The sequence below is a fragment of the Solanum pennellii genome, chromosome 1, assembly GCF_001406875.1.
Source record: "Solanum pennellii chromosome 1, SPENNV200".
NCBI classification, from domain to species: Eukaryota; Viridiplantae; Streptophyta; class Magnoliopsida; order Solanales; family Solanaceae; genus Solanum; species Solanum pennellii.
Window position 1 is genome coordinate 106584723 of NC_028637.1, and position 17891 is coordinate 106602613.

Genomic DNA, 17891 nt, shown 5'->3' on the forward strand with positions numbered 1-17891 from the left:
TCTTGCTGAGTATGGAGAGTGTTTGTTCTCAGGGAGTTCTAGGATCCGGCAGTTCGTGTCTCAAGTGGGAGCCGGTAGGGACCGAGGACGAGTCAAGGGCAGTTTCAGCCGTGACTGATGTGTTGAAGCTTCGGGGAGCTTCAACGGGCCTTTCAGTTGACTGATGAGAAGGCCGCTGTAGCAGGAGAGAGTTGAAAAAGATTACTAGACATACAAGTGTTCTAAGTGGATGACAGTTGAAATTCTTCAAGCCTCCAAGTGGGAGATTGTTGGGCTTTGTGGAGGCTTGTGAGCCGGCCCGACCCATTACTGAAACCCTAGGTTAACCATTTGGCTTTCCTATAAATATGATCCTTGTATTTGTAATTCCAGAGTAGCACAAGTGAAATAAAATCCTCCTGTTACAGTCGTGGAGTAGGGAAACCGAACCACGTTAAATTCTTGTGTGTCCCGTTTGTGTTCCGTTTCTCTTTTCTCTAGATTATTTGTGTGTGTTGTGTGTTTAATTCCCAACAATAATATGAAAAAAGAAATTGACATTTCTTAATTTATCAAAATAACAAGTAAATAGAGACAATTAAAAGAGGAAATATGACAAATAAATAGAAACAGAGAAAGAGGGGAGAGTATAAGAGAAATGAAAGCTCATAGGTAAGACATTGTTAGTTAAAATATGGAAAAACTATATTAAGGAATAGTTTATTACTATCTCCGTCAAAAAAGTTCAAATTCTACTTTAAATGACAAAATTGAGGAAAAAAAACAATTCATTAAAAAACTTGAGTCAAACACTAATTTCACCAGAAACTTGACCAAGATATTCAAAAATACTTGAAAACTTAGGATCAAATGCTAGTTTAATCATAACTTGTATTACAATATAATTTTCTCTTTCTTTAAGCTTTATTTTGTGCAAGAGTAATTCTTGGATTTTTAAGTTCTATTTTATCCTCAATGGTTTTTGGTCAACTTTTAGTTTAATATAAAAATAAATTTAAACATCAGTAGTATACTACTCTTTAATATAATCTTCAGCCTTCAATGCTGGCTACTGTGTCTTTTGAGTTCATTTTTATTCATATGCATTGGTTGATTATTAAATTTTGAGATATGGTTGGAAAAATATAGTAGTAATAAATATTATGGCAATTCACCATACTTTCTACGTAAAAATATGGTAACTTCAACGATTTCTTCTTGCTATAATTTGATAATAAATTATTTAAAAACAATTTTAATTCTGATATTTAATCTTTTATTGTCTGTTTCGATATTTTCAAGTATTAAATTTAACTCAATTTTTCATAAATTAATACACTCTTTGTTGTTTAACAAAAAATCCAATTAAAATTCAACAATGATGTTATTCAAGTTTCTTCAATTGAAATCAATCCAAAATAATTACAAATAAATAATGAATCTTCTATTTCTATTGCACACATGAAAAATAAAATATAGATAAAAAATATTTTCATTTGTCCCAATTCATATGGTATAATTTGAAAATTCCAAAAAGTAAACATTATAAGTTTGATGATAAATTTGAGGAAATATTCAAAAGAAGTTTAAAAATGTGGTATATTTTAAATTACTTAAGAAATATAATAAATCAAAAATATTTAAAAATATATGAAAAAAGTACAATAAAAATAAATTTATTTAATTTAAAAATATCATATAAATTAAGACAGAGAAAGAGTTAGCTAAGTCTGTGTTAATTCACCTCTGTTTGGTTGCCAAACTCATTATTTTATGCCTCCGCACATCATCGAAGTTTTGTGCCGCTAATTGAAGGTATAGTAAAAGATTTATTTAATACAAATTCAATAGCCTTGCTGTTTCTGCTTAAATTAGTTTAGGTTTAGGACTTTAATTAGGTGGCAAGTTTGCCAGCTGTTTAATTATTTTTTCAGACTTATATTTGTTATATTTTAACTTGATATATGTCTATTAAAAAAAATAAGGGACAACTGATTTCATTATATGAATTTAAATAATTCTCACTTATAGATTATTTTTTAATATTGAATTAGATATTATGATTTGATAGTATGTCATAAAAAGCATCCATTATATAATTTTAGCTATTACCATTTCTTTCTTCTTTTTTTCTTTTTTGACTAAACTTCTAGAAGATTTAATCATGATTTGAATGAAGACCAAGAGGAAAAAAAAGATGTACTATGAAAATTTAATATGCTCAAATAGACTAAATTGACAGTATGACATCTATGTAAAAACAGAAAGATTATTCAATGCTATTCTTTGCAATTTATAGCCAGTAAATTAAGGGAGTTAATTTTGAACCCAAAATTGTTTGCATTTTTTTAGTCACTAAATTAGGGGAGTCAAATCTAGTTTCTTGTTTTGCTTTTTTAACTCATAATTTCTTCTTCGCCTGAGTGTCATGATTGTATTTAGTGAATTTTAATCTAAGGCAGTTATTATATTTTCTTTTATTATGAATTTTAGGAGTAAAATAATAAATATTTTTTCATTATTATTTTTATACGTAAACTATTGAATATTTACATATCTGAACTCATATTTGAGGAGTAATTTTCTTAGATAGTCACTCATATTTAAAAAAATTACCTAGAAATATCATTTATGTTTGTTTTAAAACTATAATATTACTCAATTTTGTCTATTTTTCTCAAAAGATACCTGACACAGAAAAAAAAATATTATCTCTCTCTTATCAACACGTCATATAAAATTTTTTAACTTATTAATAATATTTTTCTAATTCTTTAAATGTTAATTTAGTGTTTCTATAAAAAGAACAATAATCGATTCAATTTTATAACTAAAAAAATTACTCCACATTTGAACCTTGATATGAAATAATAAAAAATATATCAAATTCAAATTAATCAAAATTCAACTTGAGATAATCTTTACATCAGAAAATGAACTTGGCAATACATAAAAGGCTAAACAGTAGCATACGTTAAAGCGTTCTTAGGTAGAAAGAAACAGTTGACGGTTCACCCACCGTAGAAATTTTCCGTTTTCCACACCCACACCGTACGAACTGATGCGACTGCATTCACAGCGATTTATAGCTACTTCACACCATTAATAATTTTCTACCTCACTTCACAATTTTGGTGAATTACTCAATTTCCATGGCTTCCAACGCTAACGAAGTAGCAGTTGATATGACCCCTTTTTTCGTCCTCTTCAATAATGGCACCATCAATCGACTCCGTCCAGCAGACAATGCTCCGCTTTCGAACGATCCACAAGCTCCTGTCCGATCCAAAGATGTCGTAGTTCACCCGGAAACAGGGGTTTCCGTACGTATGTTTCTTCCCAAAATTACCGACCCCAAACAGAAAATCCCCGTCGTAATTTACATTCACGGTGGGGCTTTCTGTATGGGATCAGCTCGTTCCTCCACATTCCATAATTTCATCAGCTCTGTAGTCGAAAAGGCCAATTTCATCGCTGTCTCAGTCGAATATAGACTTGCCCCGGAAAACCCTTTTGATACTACCTACGATGATTCGTGGGCAGCATTTCAATGGGTAATTTCACATGCTAATGGAAAAGGTCCAGATTCATGGCTAAATGATCACGCTGATTTTGCTAAACTGTTTGTTGGGGGAGAAAGTGCTGGAGCAAATATTGCTAACGACGTTGTTGTTAGAGCAGGGGTAACTAATTTCGATTCGGATATCAAAATTTTGGGGCTTTATTTGGTTCATCCGTATTTCGGAATCGAAAACGATAAACTGTACAAGGCTTTGAATCCGACAAGAAATGGCGGATGCTTCGAAGATCCCAGGGTAAATCCATTGATAGATCCAAGGTTGAAATCAATAGCGTGTAAAAGAACTCTGTTTTTCGTGGCGGAGAAAGATCCTCTGAAAGAAGGGGCAATGAATTATTATGAGGGGTTGAAGCAGAGTGAGTGGAATGGAGAAATTGAGGTTATGGAGACGAAAGGAGAAGGCCATTGTTTTCATTTCTTTAATCCTAAATCGGAAAAAGCTGATGAACTTGTGAACAAACTAGTTGATTTCTTGAAGCAACATTAGTAAGGCTATTTTACCTGAATTCTAGTACTTTTTTTTTTTACATATATTTAAATAATGTAACATGTTGATTTTGAGTTCTAGCAATAGATTTAAGACCAATAATCCCAGAAGTAAGTTTTCTTGTAAAAGCTATTCGTATGTGATTATAAGTGGAATAGCAAGAGCTAGATCAGATGTTATTGTTATAAAAAATATTTATATATATATTTACATCTATGTGATTGTGTTGAGTAGAATTTCGTTTTGTGCTGATTGAACACTTGAATATTCGATATACTCCTTCTCAACGCTCAATTTCCTTGGGTTAATGTAACAACACACATTTCCCTTTGTTTCTTGTGGTTCCGAATTGAGCTATAGCAAAATATCTAAAACCCAGAATTAGCTATGTACGTATGGTAAATATTTATTCAACTGTTGCTTCCTTCCTGTTTTTGAGAATGGTAAAAATACAGTGGCGGAGCTAAGAGTATATAACATCCCTTTATTAAAAAAATATCTTGTATAGATTTTAGATAGGTGTAAAATAAAATTGATATTTGTTGAATTTTCTTATCCTTTTGGTATATTTTTAAATTATTTTAATAAAAATCACGACTCTATCTTAAATAGTACCGTCAGGTGGACCAATGAGGCAGGACCATACAAGAAAGTATCAGTTAAGGGATTAAATGTCATCAAATTTATAGTCACATAAATTTAATTTCTGGTCACGCTGGCCTTTCTTTTTATTTAATAAATTGGTGGAATTGTTGTTCTAAGTCTAGATTGTCAAATTGTGACCCAGCAAGTTAGGTAATTTCTTTACCAAACTTTGTACTCCTAAGTCATATGCCTTTCTTTTTTCGCTTTATATATAAGCTTGAAAATTGAGATTCTGAATTAATTTCTCATACGATCACTCAACTTTGTTTTGTAAGGAAAAAAATCAGTTAACAAAAAGAATTTTGAATTGGGGATCTCCATGTAGGAAATTAACTCTTTGCAGGTTAATTGAGTTTAAGTTATATAAAGTAGGGTAACTTTCACATATAGCAAATAAAAAATTCATATTTGTATGTTAGAGCAAAGTTTGCATAATTGCGCTCCATAGCAAACATAGAAACTGTATAATTCGCTATACATATACAGTTGAAGCAAATTGTATAAAACGAAGTGTATAAAACAAGAAAGAGAAAGACACTTGGGTAGAGAACTGTATAAAAACGAATTGTATTTTTATAAATGTATAGAACGATTATATACAATTTGAATTTGTATAAAATGAGAAAGAGAGAAAGACAAAAGAGACTTGACAAGGAATACACAATTGAATCGAATTGTATAAAACGAGAAAGAGAGAAATTAGATACAATTTGAAAATTGTATGAAACGAGAAAGGGAGAAAGACAAAAGAAACTGGGCAGGGGAGTATTTTTATTGTATAATTATAAGTGTATAGGACGAAAATATATGTACTTGCATGTGTACATACAATTTTCTCATGCTTTATACAAACAGAAACGCAATTTATACATTTCGCTTCTGTTTGTATAAGTGAGAAAGGCGGAGAGTGGCGAGCGAGATCTGGAAGAGGGGAGAGAGGGGAACAAAAATATATACATTTATACAATTTTCTCTGCTTTATACAATTAGAAACAATTTTTATACACTTGTGTTTGTATAAAAAGTGAGGAAGTGAGTGAGAGATTGGAGGAGAGGGGCGAGCGAGATATTTGGGAGAGAGGTGCCTGACTTTTTTGCAAACGTTTGCTATGGAGCACAATTAAATCAAATCCTAGCTACTCCATTTATTTTAGGTTATTAGTTTGCTATTATATACGATTTTCCTTATAAAGTAAACTCTTTGATTTATTAGTATTTGGAGAGAACTCTCCATATTTGCAAGCCCATAAGCATGAGTGATGAGTCAGATTGAAAGAATAGTCTAAGAGAGGAAAAAAAGAAGAAGAAACAAATTAAATCAATATACTATATGTCTATGTGATGTATTATTAGATAGAAAAAATAGTATATCGTCTAAGAGAAGAAAAGGAAACAAACAAAATTAAGACATTATATGATGTATCAGTTAGAAAGAATGGTCTAAAGATAGAAATTTAAAAGAAACAAACAAAACTAGACATTATTATATGATGTGTAAGATAGAATAGTCTAACAGAGAAGAAAAAAAATCAATGTAAGACAAAAACTATATAGAAATAATTTCTTCCGTGACGACCACTTTGTGATTTAGATTTAACTTTTTTCTCTTTTTATCTTTGAATTGCTGTAAGAAATAGGTCAAGTAGTTGGAACTTTGGTGTAACATTAATGGTGACAAGAGAGTAGGAAATATCCTAGTAAAAGCATGATATATCCAACAACAAACTTCTACGTCCCATAACATACTCAACATAATTTCATAAGTGATTCTGAAAAGAATACGATATACACAAATTTAATTTGTCAAACTCAATATAGTTTCGTAGAAAGATTATTTCGGATAGTATAGAATGTCACACCAGCAAATTCAATTTACCTTGCAATCTGCCACGCTTTAATTACCTACCACACACACAGAGAGAAAACTGTTGGTTCTCTAATTTTGGGTCACAAACAAGTTCTATAAAATCTATTCATTAATTCACCAACTTCTATAACTCAAATGGCACTAAATTTCACTCATCTTCATTTTCCTTTACTGTTTCTAATAATTACTACTATCTTTCTATGTATATCTTCAACCTTTGCTGCAAAACCCAAGAATTTTTATCCATTTTTCAAAGTTGATGCTGATGGAATTATTCACAGGTATCAACACATCAAGTTAGTCCCTCCATCAAACAATCCCAAAACCGGGGTTCAATCCAAAGACGTTACAATTTTGCCCCAAAAAAACGTATCAGCACGACTATACCTTCCTAAAATCAGTAGAAAAAAACAAAAATTTCCTCTGCTTTTTTACATCCACGGAGGCGGCTTCTGTACTCAATCAGCATTTTCTTCCATATACGATAGTTACCTCCACAAGCTAACTTCTGAGGCTAATGTAATCATCGTATCAATCGATTACAGATTAGCCCCAGAGCATCTAATCCCCGCTTGTTATGATGATTCATGGGCTGTCTTGAATTGGGCTGCACAAGGAACAGAGCCCTGGCTTAAAATACACGCCAATTTTTCGCGTGTTTTCTTAATGGTTCGGGCAAGTGAGGAAAATCATTTTGTCGCGTCATTAGTAGGAATGGCACTGATTGATCCTTATTTCGGTAATGGTAAGCCTGATTCACTATGGACGTATTTATGTCCGAAGAGTAATGGGATTAATGATCGGAGATTCAATCCGGCAGCTCATATGAGTGTGCTGTCGGAGTTGAAATGCTCGAAGATTTTAGTTTGTACTGCAGGCAAAGATTTTTTGAGAGACAGGGCTTGGACTTATTATGAGACTTTGAAGAATAGTGGGTGGAAAGGTGAATTGAGGATGAAGGAGATAGAAGGGGAGGGACATGTCTTCCATTTATTTAATCAAACTTCTGAGAAAGCTAAGGTCTTGATGAAATCCATAGTACACTTCTTAGCCTAACGTGTAAATTCAGAATTTAGAGTTAGTAAGTTCAAAATGAGAATAAATTTATTCTTGTTTGTGTATCATGAAACGTAATATAATATAATGCAGTGTATTGTAATGTGTTGGGATACCAAAGGTGTGGTTGTGATGGTTCATCTTAACCCGCTAAAAATACAACTCGTTCCACCTTGCATACCAATCATTTCATATTCAACCAATCCGCTTTGTTTAAATTTTACAGTTCTTTTCAAATTACTTTGGATAATTCAAAATAATTTCAGTTTGTATTCATTTCCAAACAGAACTTAAACTTCAGTTCATCTCTGAACTTGTAGCAAACTATTAGTTTCGTTCATAAATTATTGACGACCTTTAAAATATCCTTTTACTTGACTAACTAAAGTTAATTACACCCCCACATATAACATGACATAGCAAGTGACCTCAAACTCTTGTAGGAACGTGAAACTCTTCATAAAAAGCTGAAAAAAACAATTGAAAACACTTATAAGCTTGACAAGAATTTAAGGTGTATTTCATTCATATAGTAAGAAAGTTTATTTAGTCAAGTGAAATGGTATTTGTAAGACTATCAATAGTTAAGAAATAAAACTAATAATTTGTATTGAGTTTAAAGATATTTTATAATTTCTCTCCTAAAATAATTATGAAAAGATGTTTTGCTAGCTATTTGCATGAAAGTCAAGATTTTACCGTGTACCCATCCGAAGAATAGGGGTTGTGGGTTTCTTTTATAAAAAAAAAAGGTTTATAGAGTTTGAGCCAATGAGGAAGATACTACGGAGACTACAATGTGCAGTTAACCTACTCTTAAGGGGGAAATGCAATACCCCCTCGGTCCAAAATTTCAGAGACACACTTATATTATGTTAAGGTCTTATTACTCTTGAATTTATTTTATTAATATATTTTATTCCGGCCTACGTGACACTATTTTGTGGGCCCAACTTTAGTTGGGTAAAAAAATATTTATAAAATAATTTCAGAGATAATAGAACTTTAATATAGTAAAAGTATATATCTAAAATTTCGAACATAAATTAAGGAGTACTTGTGCATTATCCCTAAAATTGGATTGTTAGGCATAAAGACAAAAACGCCTGATTATAATCATTCTGACCCTCCATTTTTTATCCCCTTAACATCACCACATCACATCGCATTATTCCATCTCCATCGTTACTGCAAACTTTAAGCAAACAATGGATTCAAAGGAAATTGAATATCATGTCCCAATGTTTTTTAAGGTCTACAAAGATGGCAGTATCGAAAAGTATGGTAAACATGATTATGCCCCTCCTTCCGATAATCCAATCACCGGTGTTCGATCCAAAGATATAGTTGTCATACCGGAGAACAATGTAAAGGTACGCCTTTACCTTCCTAAAATCACCCAAAATGATGATCAGAAATTTCCACTCCTTGTGTATTTCCATGGGGGAGGGTTTGTGATCGAATCGGCGTTTTCTTCTTACTATCATAGTTATCTCCACTCTCTAGCTGCAGAAACCAATGTACTTATCGTATCCGTTGAGTACCGATTAGCCCCTGAACACAAAATTCCTGCCTGTTATGATGATTCCTGGGCTGCTATGAAATGGGTCTCTCAGCAGGCCAATAGCGAACAGGGAACTGAACCATGGCTGAAAAATCACGCTGACTTCTCCCTAGTTTTCTTGTCAGGTAAATGTGCTGGTTGATATGACCCCTTTTTTCCATTAATAATTTGAGAAACTTACATAAATATATTACAATAAAAAAATTATTTAATATTTATAGTAATAATATTTTTTTTTATTTGATTACTTTTAATTCATTTATAATACAAATTATAAAATAATTTATTATTCACATATAATACAAATTTTAATGATGAATATTATATTTATCACACATTTTATTATAATATAATGTGACAATTTTTTACCAAGCAAACATGATATTTCAAAAAACAATTATAATTCATATATATCACATACATAATTCATTTTTAATATATATATTACTGATTTAACAAAGCATTGCTATAAATGGTAATAAACAAAAAGGTATCACTTAAATCATAATTATTTTTTAAAATGTATTAATTTATATAATTTTTCCAATAATTTTCTATCTCACTTCACAATTTTGGTGAATTAATCAATTTCCATGGCTTCCAACACTAACGAAGTAGCAGTTGATATGACCCCTTTTTTCGTCCTCTACAATAATGGCACCATCAATCGACTCCGTCCAGCAGACAATGCTCCGCTTTCGAACGATCCAGAAGCTCCTGTCCGAACTTGTGTATCATGAAACGTAATAATTTCAACCCGTTCCACTGTGCATACCAATTACATATTCAATCAATCCTCTTTACATAAATTTTACTGTTCTTTTCAAATTACTTTGGATCATTCAAAAATAATTTAAATTTATACTCATTTCCAAACATAACCTCAATTTTCAATTACTATACTGAAAACCTCTCAGAACTTGCAAGAAACTATAGCAAGTGGTCTCAAAAGAGCATGAGACTCTTTATAAAAAGCCGAATGAATTATTGAAAACACTGTTAAATTAGGTATTAGACCTAACTCACAATTCAAAAGTTAGGTCAAAGGGAGGAGGATTGTCCAAACCTTATAAGAAGTCAACTCATCTCATTAAGCACCGATGTGAGACTTTTAACACCCACCTCACGCCCAGTTCTTAACATTTGGTGCGTGGTCAATTTTGATTCTGTAGTCCCAATATCGAGTGAGACGGACCCTGTTCAGATACCATGTTAAATTAGATTTTAAACTTAACTCACACCCCAAAAGCTAGCTCAAAGGGAGAAGTATTGTATTTATCATTCTATAACAATAGGTAATGAATAAAACTTATAATTTACATTGAGTTTAGAGATATTTTATGATTTCTCTCCTAAAATAATTTTGGAAAGATGATTGGCTAGTTATTGCATAGAACCAAAGGATTTACCCCGTGACCATCAAAAGGATAGGAGGTTTCCCTATTGTCAAAAGAAATTGAACAAAAAGAAAAGGTTTATGGCGTTTGAGCCAATGAAGAAGATACTGCGGAGATTACAATGTGCAGTTAACCTACTCTTCAAAAAATTAGGCTGTTAGGCATAAAGACAAAAACGCCTAATTATAACGAATCTGACCCTCCATTTTTTATCCCCTTAAAATCACCAAATCACATAGCATTATTCCATCTCCATCATTACTTCTAACTTTAAGCAAACAATGGATTCAAAGGAAATTGATTATGATGTCCCAACGCTTTTTAAGGTCTACAAAGATGGCAGTATCGAAAAGTATCGAAAACATGATTATGCCCCTCCTTCCGATAATCCAATCACCGGTGTTCGATCCAAAGATATAGTTGTCGTACCGGAGAACAATGTAACGGTACGCCTTTACCTTCCTAAAATCACCCAAAATGATGATCAGAAATTTCCACTCCTTGTGTATTTCCATGGGGGAGGGTTTGTGATCGAATCGGCGTTTTCTTCTTACTATCATAGCTATCTCCACTCTCTAGCTGCAGAAACCAATGTACTTATCGTATCCGTCGAGTACCGATTAGCCCCTGAACACAAAATCCCTGCTTGTTATGATGATTCCTGGGCTGCCATGAAATGGGTCTCTCAGCAGGCCAATAGCGAACAGGGAACTGAACCATGGCTGAAAAATCATGCGGACTTCTCCCGAGTTTTCTTGTCAGGTAAATGTGCGGGTTGGCTTAAATTGAATTGGTTTTCGGATTAAATGTAATATCTTTAGATCAATAAACGAGTCACGATCCAAACAGATTTTTGCTGGATTGGATCAGGATGGACAGATGACAAAGCATAACCTCACCCCACCCAAATTGTTCCAAATCTTCATAGTTTTTTAATCATTTTAACAGAAAATACAAAAACTAATAGTATATTTCTTAAATTATTATTTTAAATCTTCATATTTGATTCTATGTGTTTGTAGTTTGGTTGCATTTTGATCAATCGATTAATTTGACTTGGGTTCAAACTTGAGCAGATTGAGTGAGTACTGAAAATGTATTTGATTTTGTCACCTCAGGTGATAGTGCAGGAGCCAATATTGCTCACAACATGATGATGCGAGCAAGTGTAGATGAAGATAAACTTGGAGATGGCTTAAAACTTGTTGGAATGGCATTAGTTCATCCCTATTTCGGGAACAATGAGCCAGATGGAATTTGGTCCTATTGTTGCCCAGAAAATCCTAACACTGATGACCCAAGATTCAATCCAGCAGCACATCCAAATTTGCTATCGAAGCTTGTTTGTACCAAGATTCTGATATGCACAGGGGGAGCGGATTTTATAAGGGACAGAGGGTGGACATACTATGAGTCCCTGAAGAAATGTGGATGGACAGGTGAAGTAGAACTTAAGGAAACAGAAGGGGAAGAACATGTTTTCCATTTGGTTAAGCCAACTTGTGAGAGAGCTAAGGCCTTGATGAAATGGCTAGCTGATTTCTTTCAACAGTCGAGCTGAATTCTTGCTGTATAGAATTTCAGTTGTTTCTCTTTTCTTTTTATTGATCAAATAAGTAACCGTTTGGACTTGAATTTGAAATTATTGATTTGGATAGAGACTGATTTGAACTTGAAATTGCGTTTGAACTTAGAGTTGTGGCAGGAGATATCATTTTCACTATCACAGTCATTAACTGGAGTCACTGGACTCTCCATTTGCGGAACATCTTGTATTTTTCTTTTTAAAAAATAGTAGTTATTTAGTTTAGGACCAAATAACTTGAAGAAACTTCAATTCCGACTCCTCTATACCTCCAAAAGAAATTCTCTGTGGACATTACGTATGGACTCTGCTCACTTGAATTGTTTGTATTTTATATATCAATGAAGACAAAAGAAGTCTCTGTCCTCTAGAAACATTAATACAGATGTTGAATTAAAATAGAATGCCGTCTTTATATTTAACTCCTATATACTATAAAATATTATACTTGTTTTAAAATGTTCGTATTTTATTTTAATAAAAAGATCTAATCAATGTTGAGTGAAAACGATATGAGGGATTATCTGTGTTAGCATTCATCAGTTGCTCAATCAAATCATATAATTACTCAAAAGCAAATATCTATTGGACCTTTGAAAACTTATCTATAGCATTTGAATACATGTAATATGAGTAAGACGGAATATAAGACATAAAAATTTCGAATATACAATTAAAAATAATAATTAAAATCCAAAGCAAAATATTTAAAAGGGAAATTAGTTGGCCCAAACTATGACTACCGTGGAGACAACTGTTCAGGCAAAGAACAAACAATTTACACGAATTATTGGTTTTAAAAGTAGCTATCACAAAATTTGTGTATAGTAACACCAACCTTCTCTTGTAACTTACCTTTTAGCAATGGCGGAAATAGTACATGATTTCTTCCCATTGATGAGAGTTTACAAAGACGGTCGAATCGAAAGGCTGGCGGGCGAAGGTTTTGTCCCACCTGAATCTGATCCTGAAACTGGACTACAAATCAAAGACATTGAAATTGATCCACAAATTAACCTATCAGCAAGACTCTACCTGCCCAAAAATGTTCAGAAAATTCCCCTTTTCGTCTACTTTCATGGCGGTGGCTTTGTGATCGAATCTGCTTCTTCACCTTCATATCACAAGCATCTAAGCACAGTAGCAGCTGAAGCAAAAGTCGTTATCGTTTCTGTTAACTACAGGTTAGCTCCTGAGTACCCGTTACCCATAGCTTATGAAGATACATGGTTAGCTCTCAAATGGATCGCTTCACATGCTAATGGTGATGGCCATGAGCCATGGCTAAAAGAACATGCCGATTTCAGTCGGGTTTATTTTGGGGGAGATAGCGCGGGTGGTAACATCGCACACCATATAGCGATTCGGGTCGGGTTGGAGAAGTTGGATGGTGTGAAACTTGAAGGGATTTTCCTTGCCTGTCCATATTTCTGGGGGAAGGATCCGATTGACGGTGAGGGGGAAAACTTGGGTGCCAAGGATTTCGTTGAGAAGCTATGGTTGTTTGCGAATCCGAATAGCTTGGGATTAGATGACCCGTTGATTAACCCGGAAAAGGATCCGAATTTGTGTAGCTTAGGATGTGATAAAGTAGTTGTATATGTGGCCGGAAAAGACCCTTTGAGATTCAGGGGATTTTACTATAAGGAGTCGCTGGAGAAGAGTGGTTGGCCGGGGACGGTGGAGGTTGTGGAAGTTAAAGATGAAGAGCATGTATTTCACCTGTTTGCTACAGAAACTGAAAATGCCATGAGCATGATGAAAAAATTGGTCTCTTTCCTTAATCAGTCCTAGGACTTGTAGTCATGGAAGTGAGTACTATTTTTATTTTATGAATAAAATGAATATAATTGTTAACAACTTTCCCCTGTAAATCTTATTCTTAATATATTTCTCAATCTTTCAATAATGCGATCTTCTGATTCTATCGACTATCAACAATGTTTATTAGTACTTTTTTCTTGTCTAGGTAAGCAAGAGAGTTCATTTATCGACTATCAACCCTTCTTTTTGTAACTTAGCTTTTACCAATGGCACATGACCTTTCCCCACTGATTAGAGTTTACAACGATGGTCGAATCGAGAGGATGATGGGAAGGTTTTCCGCACCTGAATCGGATCCTGAAACAGCAGTACAAATCAAAGACATTGAAATTGATCCACAAATTAACCTATCAGCGAGACTTTACCTGCCAAATATATAGACCCAGTTCAGAAAATTCCCCTTTTCGTTTACTTTCACGGTGGCGTCTTTGTAATCGAATCTGCTTCTTTATCACAAGCATCTAAGCATGGTAGCTGCTGGAGCAAAAGTCCTCCTCATCATTTAAATCTTTTTAGACATTATTTCAAAATTGAAGTGAAGCAATTGCAATCTTCTCTAATATTTGAAAAGAACTTAAACATCTGACTTAATATCTTAAAATAATGGATAAGATATCTTAAAACAGGATCTATAACACATATGACAATCTTCACGGATATAATTATTAGATTACAAAATAATAATATTAAATTATGTTAATCATGGCTACTTATCGGAGTAAGTGGTCATAATTCATATGAAGCCACTTCTTTATGATCTAGAAAATGGTTATTATTCCATGAAATCTTCCATTTATATACTCATAACTTATTATTTCACTATCTTTACACTTTGTTTGGATCATTGGTATCCATTATCTCATAATATATTGTATTGTATTGTACGCTATTGTACTGTATTGTATGGTAGATACAATGTTTGGATAGACTGTATTGTTTGTTGTTGTTTAATAACATTTAATTGTTTGGTTTGACCGTATCGTACTGTATTGTAATTTATAGATTTACTAAAATATCCTAATTATTCTAGGGCATGAGATTTGATTAAATTCAAATAATTAAGATAAAGGGTAAAATAGTATTTTAAAATATTATGTAATATATAATTGAAAAAACAAATTAAGTAACAATGGCAACACACCAAATTAGTTGTTCCATAAAATAGGAGTTTTCATTATTACCATAACAACGAAATTTAACAATACAATAAAATACATTTTAAGTAACAATCAAAACAAACATTGTAGGTATAATAACAATACAATATAATAGATAACAATGATCCAAACATAGTGTTTATTGAATATGAAAAATGTTGTAGAGTGAATGAAAAAATTATAAGTAAAAAAGAAGAGATCTTTTATATATATTTATTTTGAAATGAAATGTTTTTTTTTTTGGTTAAGAAACTCCATAACTTGTTTGAACAAGTTATTGCACAAATAAATGCAAATGGCCATAAAAACTATCAAAATTAAAATAGAGTAAACATTTTGACCCCAAACTAGGAAAAAAGAAAGGATTTTGGCATTCAATTCAAAATGCATACAATTAAAAGAGGCACATTTTAAAACAAAGCAAATTCTTGGTTATAAAAGTAAGTGTCACAGCACTGTGTAATAGTATACCAACCTTCTTTGCAACTTAGCTTTTAGCAATGGCGGAAATAGAACATGATTTTTTCCCATTGATGAGAGTTCACAAAGATGGTCGAATAGAGAGGCTGGCGGGCGAAGTTTTTGTCCCACCTGAATCTGATCCTGAAACCGGAGTACAAATCAAAGACGTTCAAATTGATCCACAAATTAACCTATCAGCAAGACTTTACCTGCCCAAAAATGTCGACCCGGTTCAGAAAATTCCCCTTTTCGTCTACTTTCACGGCGGCGGCTTTGTTATCGAATCTGCTTTTTCACCTACATATCACAAATATCTTAGCCTGGTAGCAGCTGAAGCAAAAGTCGCGATCGTCTCTGTTAACTACAGGTTAGCCCCTGAGTACCCTTTACCCATAGCTTATGAAGATTCATGGCTAGCTCTCAAATGGGTCACTTCACATGGCAATGGTGATGGTCGTGAACCATGGCTAAAAGACTATGCCGATTTCAATCGTGTCTTTTTAGGCGGAGATAGCGCGGGTGGTAACATCGCACACCATATAGCCATTCGGGTCGGGTTGGAAAAGTTGGATGCAGTGAAAATTGATGGGATTTTCCTTGCCTGTCCATCTTTCTGGGGGAAGGATCCGATTGACGGTGAGGGGGAAATCGTGGGTGCCAAGGATTTCGTTGAGAAGCTATGGTTGTTTGCGAATCCGAATAGCTCGGGATTAGATGACCCGTTGATTAACCCGGAAAAGGATCCGAATTTGTCTAGATTAGGATGTGATAAAGTAGTTGTATATGTGGCCGGAAAAGATGTGTTGAGATTCAGGGGATTATACTATAAGGAGGTGTTGGAGAAGAGTGGGTGGCAAGGGACGGTGGAGGTTGTGGAAGTTAAAGATGAAGAACATGTATTTCACCTGACTGCTACAGAAACTGAAAATGCCATGGCCATGATGAAAAAAATGGTCTCTTTCCTTAATCAGTCTTAGGACTTCTAATCATGGATTTGGGTACTAATTTTATGAATAAAAAATGGATGTAATTGTTAAAGATTTTCTCATGCTAAATCTTTTTCTTAATATATTTCTCGAATGCGGCCTACTAATTTTATCGACTTCAACAAGGTTTTATTATAGAGTGATAAATATTTCTTTATTTTTACTCAAATTATTAGGTATGAAGTGCATCTAAGTATGCACGAGTTATAATAAAAAAAAAAAGCAGGAGAGTTCATTAATTTGACTCTCCATTGATGGAGCATCTTGCTACACTGCTTCAACTTGTTATTTCTAAGATAGAACAAACTACTGTAAAGTGATGAAAAGGAATACCAACAACATACGTTTTTGTTTTATAAAAATATAAAATAATTGGAAAACCAAAGATCGCAGTAAACTTTCTGCTATCGATCTATCTAGTTCTATCTCCATTTAAAACTAAAGCTATATATAAAATAATGACCTTGCCTTAATCGTGACGTATGAGCTACGCACACTAGAATTGTTTATTTTAAGTATATGGTGCTGAATAATAAGAGAAAAAAATATATATATGAAAACGTTCTATTTTGATTTAAAATTTTTAATTTTTACATCAAATATAGTAGAATTCAAGTAAGGTTGAATTGATTGGAGTTTCAAGACTAAAAATTATTTAGTTTTGTTATTTTGAATTTTTTATTTTAATTTTTGAGTATTTTAAGGCAAGCATGACAATTAACAAGCTCGTCATTTTTTAGAAGGTATAATTTTTACCGTTTACCAAGATTGGGGCCACTCTAAGGGCCCGTTTGGCCATAGATTTTACAAGTAAAACTTGGGAAAGAACTTGGCAAATTTTGTTTGTCCATACACTTTTTCATTATTTGGCAAATTTTTTTGGCAAATATTCCAAATTCCCAAATACTAGTTTTTTCTAGTATTTGGGAAAATTTCATTATTTGGAAAGTTTTAGAAATTCAATTTTTACACCTAACTTATATATTTTACAAAAATAATCGATTTATTAACACCAACCAATTCAATTAGCTCCCCATCTGCCAACTAACTCAATTAATACACTTTTCTATTATATAGAGCATATACGTATATGGACTTTTATATCCAAAAAATTAGTTGAACAACCATAGTAAAAGCTCTGTGGCAGTCCTCTGTGGAGAAACAAATTGAAGGTTATTTGTAAAAATCTACATATTTTTTCTTATAGTGAATTTTGTTTACATTAAACTTGCTTGAATTGATTTGTATGAATATGTTCTCTTGTCTAGGTTTAAGAGTTACGAATGATAAGAATCTTTTTTC

At 32.9% G+C, this 17891-nt stretch overlaps 6 protein-coding genes and 1 long non-coding RNA gene across 7 annotated transcripts; 6 read left to right on the plus strand and 1 right to left on the minus strand.

The window, feature by feature from the left end:
* The first annotated feature begins 2949 nt into the window (after positions 1-2949).
* Positions 2950-4262, plus strand: LOC107008719 (probable carboxylesterase 13). The gene has a single exon (XM_015207865.2). The coding sequence runs from the start codon at positions 3132-3134 to the stop codon at positions 4044-4046; it is 915 nt and encodes a 304-aa protein (XP_015063351.1). The 5' UTR covers positions 2950-3131; the 3' UTR covers positions 4047-4262.
* A 2265-nt stretch (positions 4263-6527) lies between these two features.
* Positions 6528-7798, plus strand: LOC107005375 (2-hydroxyisoflavanone dehydratase-like). The gene has a single exon (XM_015203960.2). It carries the CDS (start codon positions 6694-6696, stop codon positions 7612-7614), a length of 921 nt encoding a protein of 306 aa, XP_015059446.1. The 5' UTR covers positions 6528-6693; the 3' UTR covers positions 7615-7798.
* A 907-nt stretch (positions 7799-8705) lies between these two features.
* On the plus strand, positions 8706-9951 carry LOC107005408 (2-hydroxyisoflavanone dehydratase-like). Its single transcript, XM_015203996.2, has 2 exons — positions 8706-9303; positions 9800-9951. The coding sequence occupies exons 1-2, from the start codon at positions 8823-8825 to the stop codon at positions 9916-9918; spliced, it is 600 nt and encodes a 199-aa protein (XP_015059482.2). The 5' UTR covers positions 8706-8822; the 3' UTR covers positions 9919-9951.
* On the minus strand, positions 9676-10459 carry LOC114078382. Its single transcript, XR_003580052.1, has 2 exons — positions 10245-10459; positions 9676-9943 (listed from the first exon to the last, which is right to left on the minus strand). It is a non-coding gene; the product is annotated as an uncharacterized LOC114078382 (long non-coding RNA).
* A 224-nt stretch (positions 10460-10683) lies between these two features.
* On the plus strand, positions 10684-12298 carry LOC107005398 (probable carboxylesterase 12). The gene is made up of 2 exons (XM_015203985.2): positions 10684-11337; positions 11694-12298. The coding sequence occupies exons 1-2, from the start codon at positions 10857-10859 to the stop codon at positions 12134-12136; spliced, it is 924 nt and encodes a 307-aa protein (XP_015059471.1). The 5' UTR covers positions 10684-10856; the 3' UTR covers positions 12137-12298.
* Positions 12299-12836: 538 nt separating this feature from the next.
* Positions 12837-14091, plus strand: LOC107005392 (probable carboxylesterase 12). Its single transcript, XM_027919175.1, has one exon. It carries the CDS (start codon positions 13025-13027, stop codon positions 13952-13954), a length of 930 nt encoding a protein of 309 aa, XP_027774976.1. The 5' UTR covers positions 12837-13024; the 3' UTR covers positions 13955-14091.
* Positions 14092-15436: 1345 nt separating this feature from the next.
* On the plus strand, positions 15437-16749 carry LOC107005383 (probable carboxylesterase 7). Its single transcript, XM_015203970.2, has one exon. It carries the CDS (start codon positions 15642-15644, stop codon positions 16578-16580), a length of 939 nt encoding a protein of 312 aa, XP_015059456.1. The 5' UTR covers positions 15437-15641; the 3' UTR covers positions 16581-16749.
* Positions 16750-17891: the final 1142 nt, after the last annotated feature.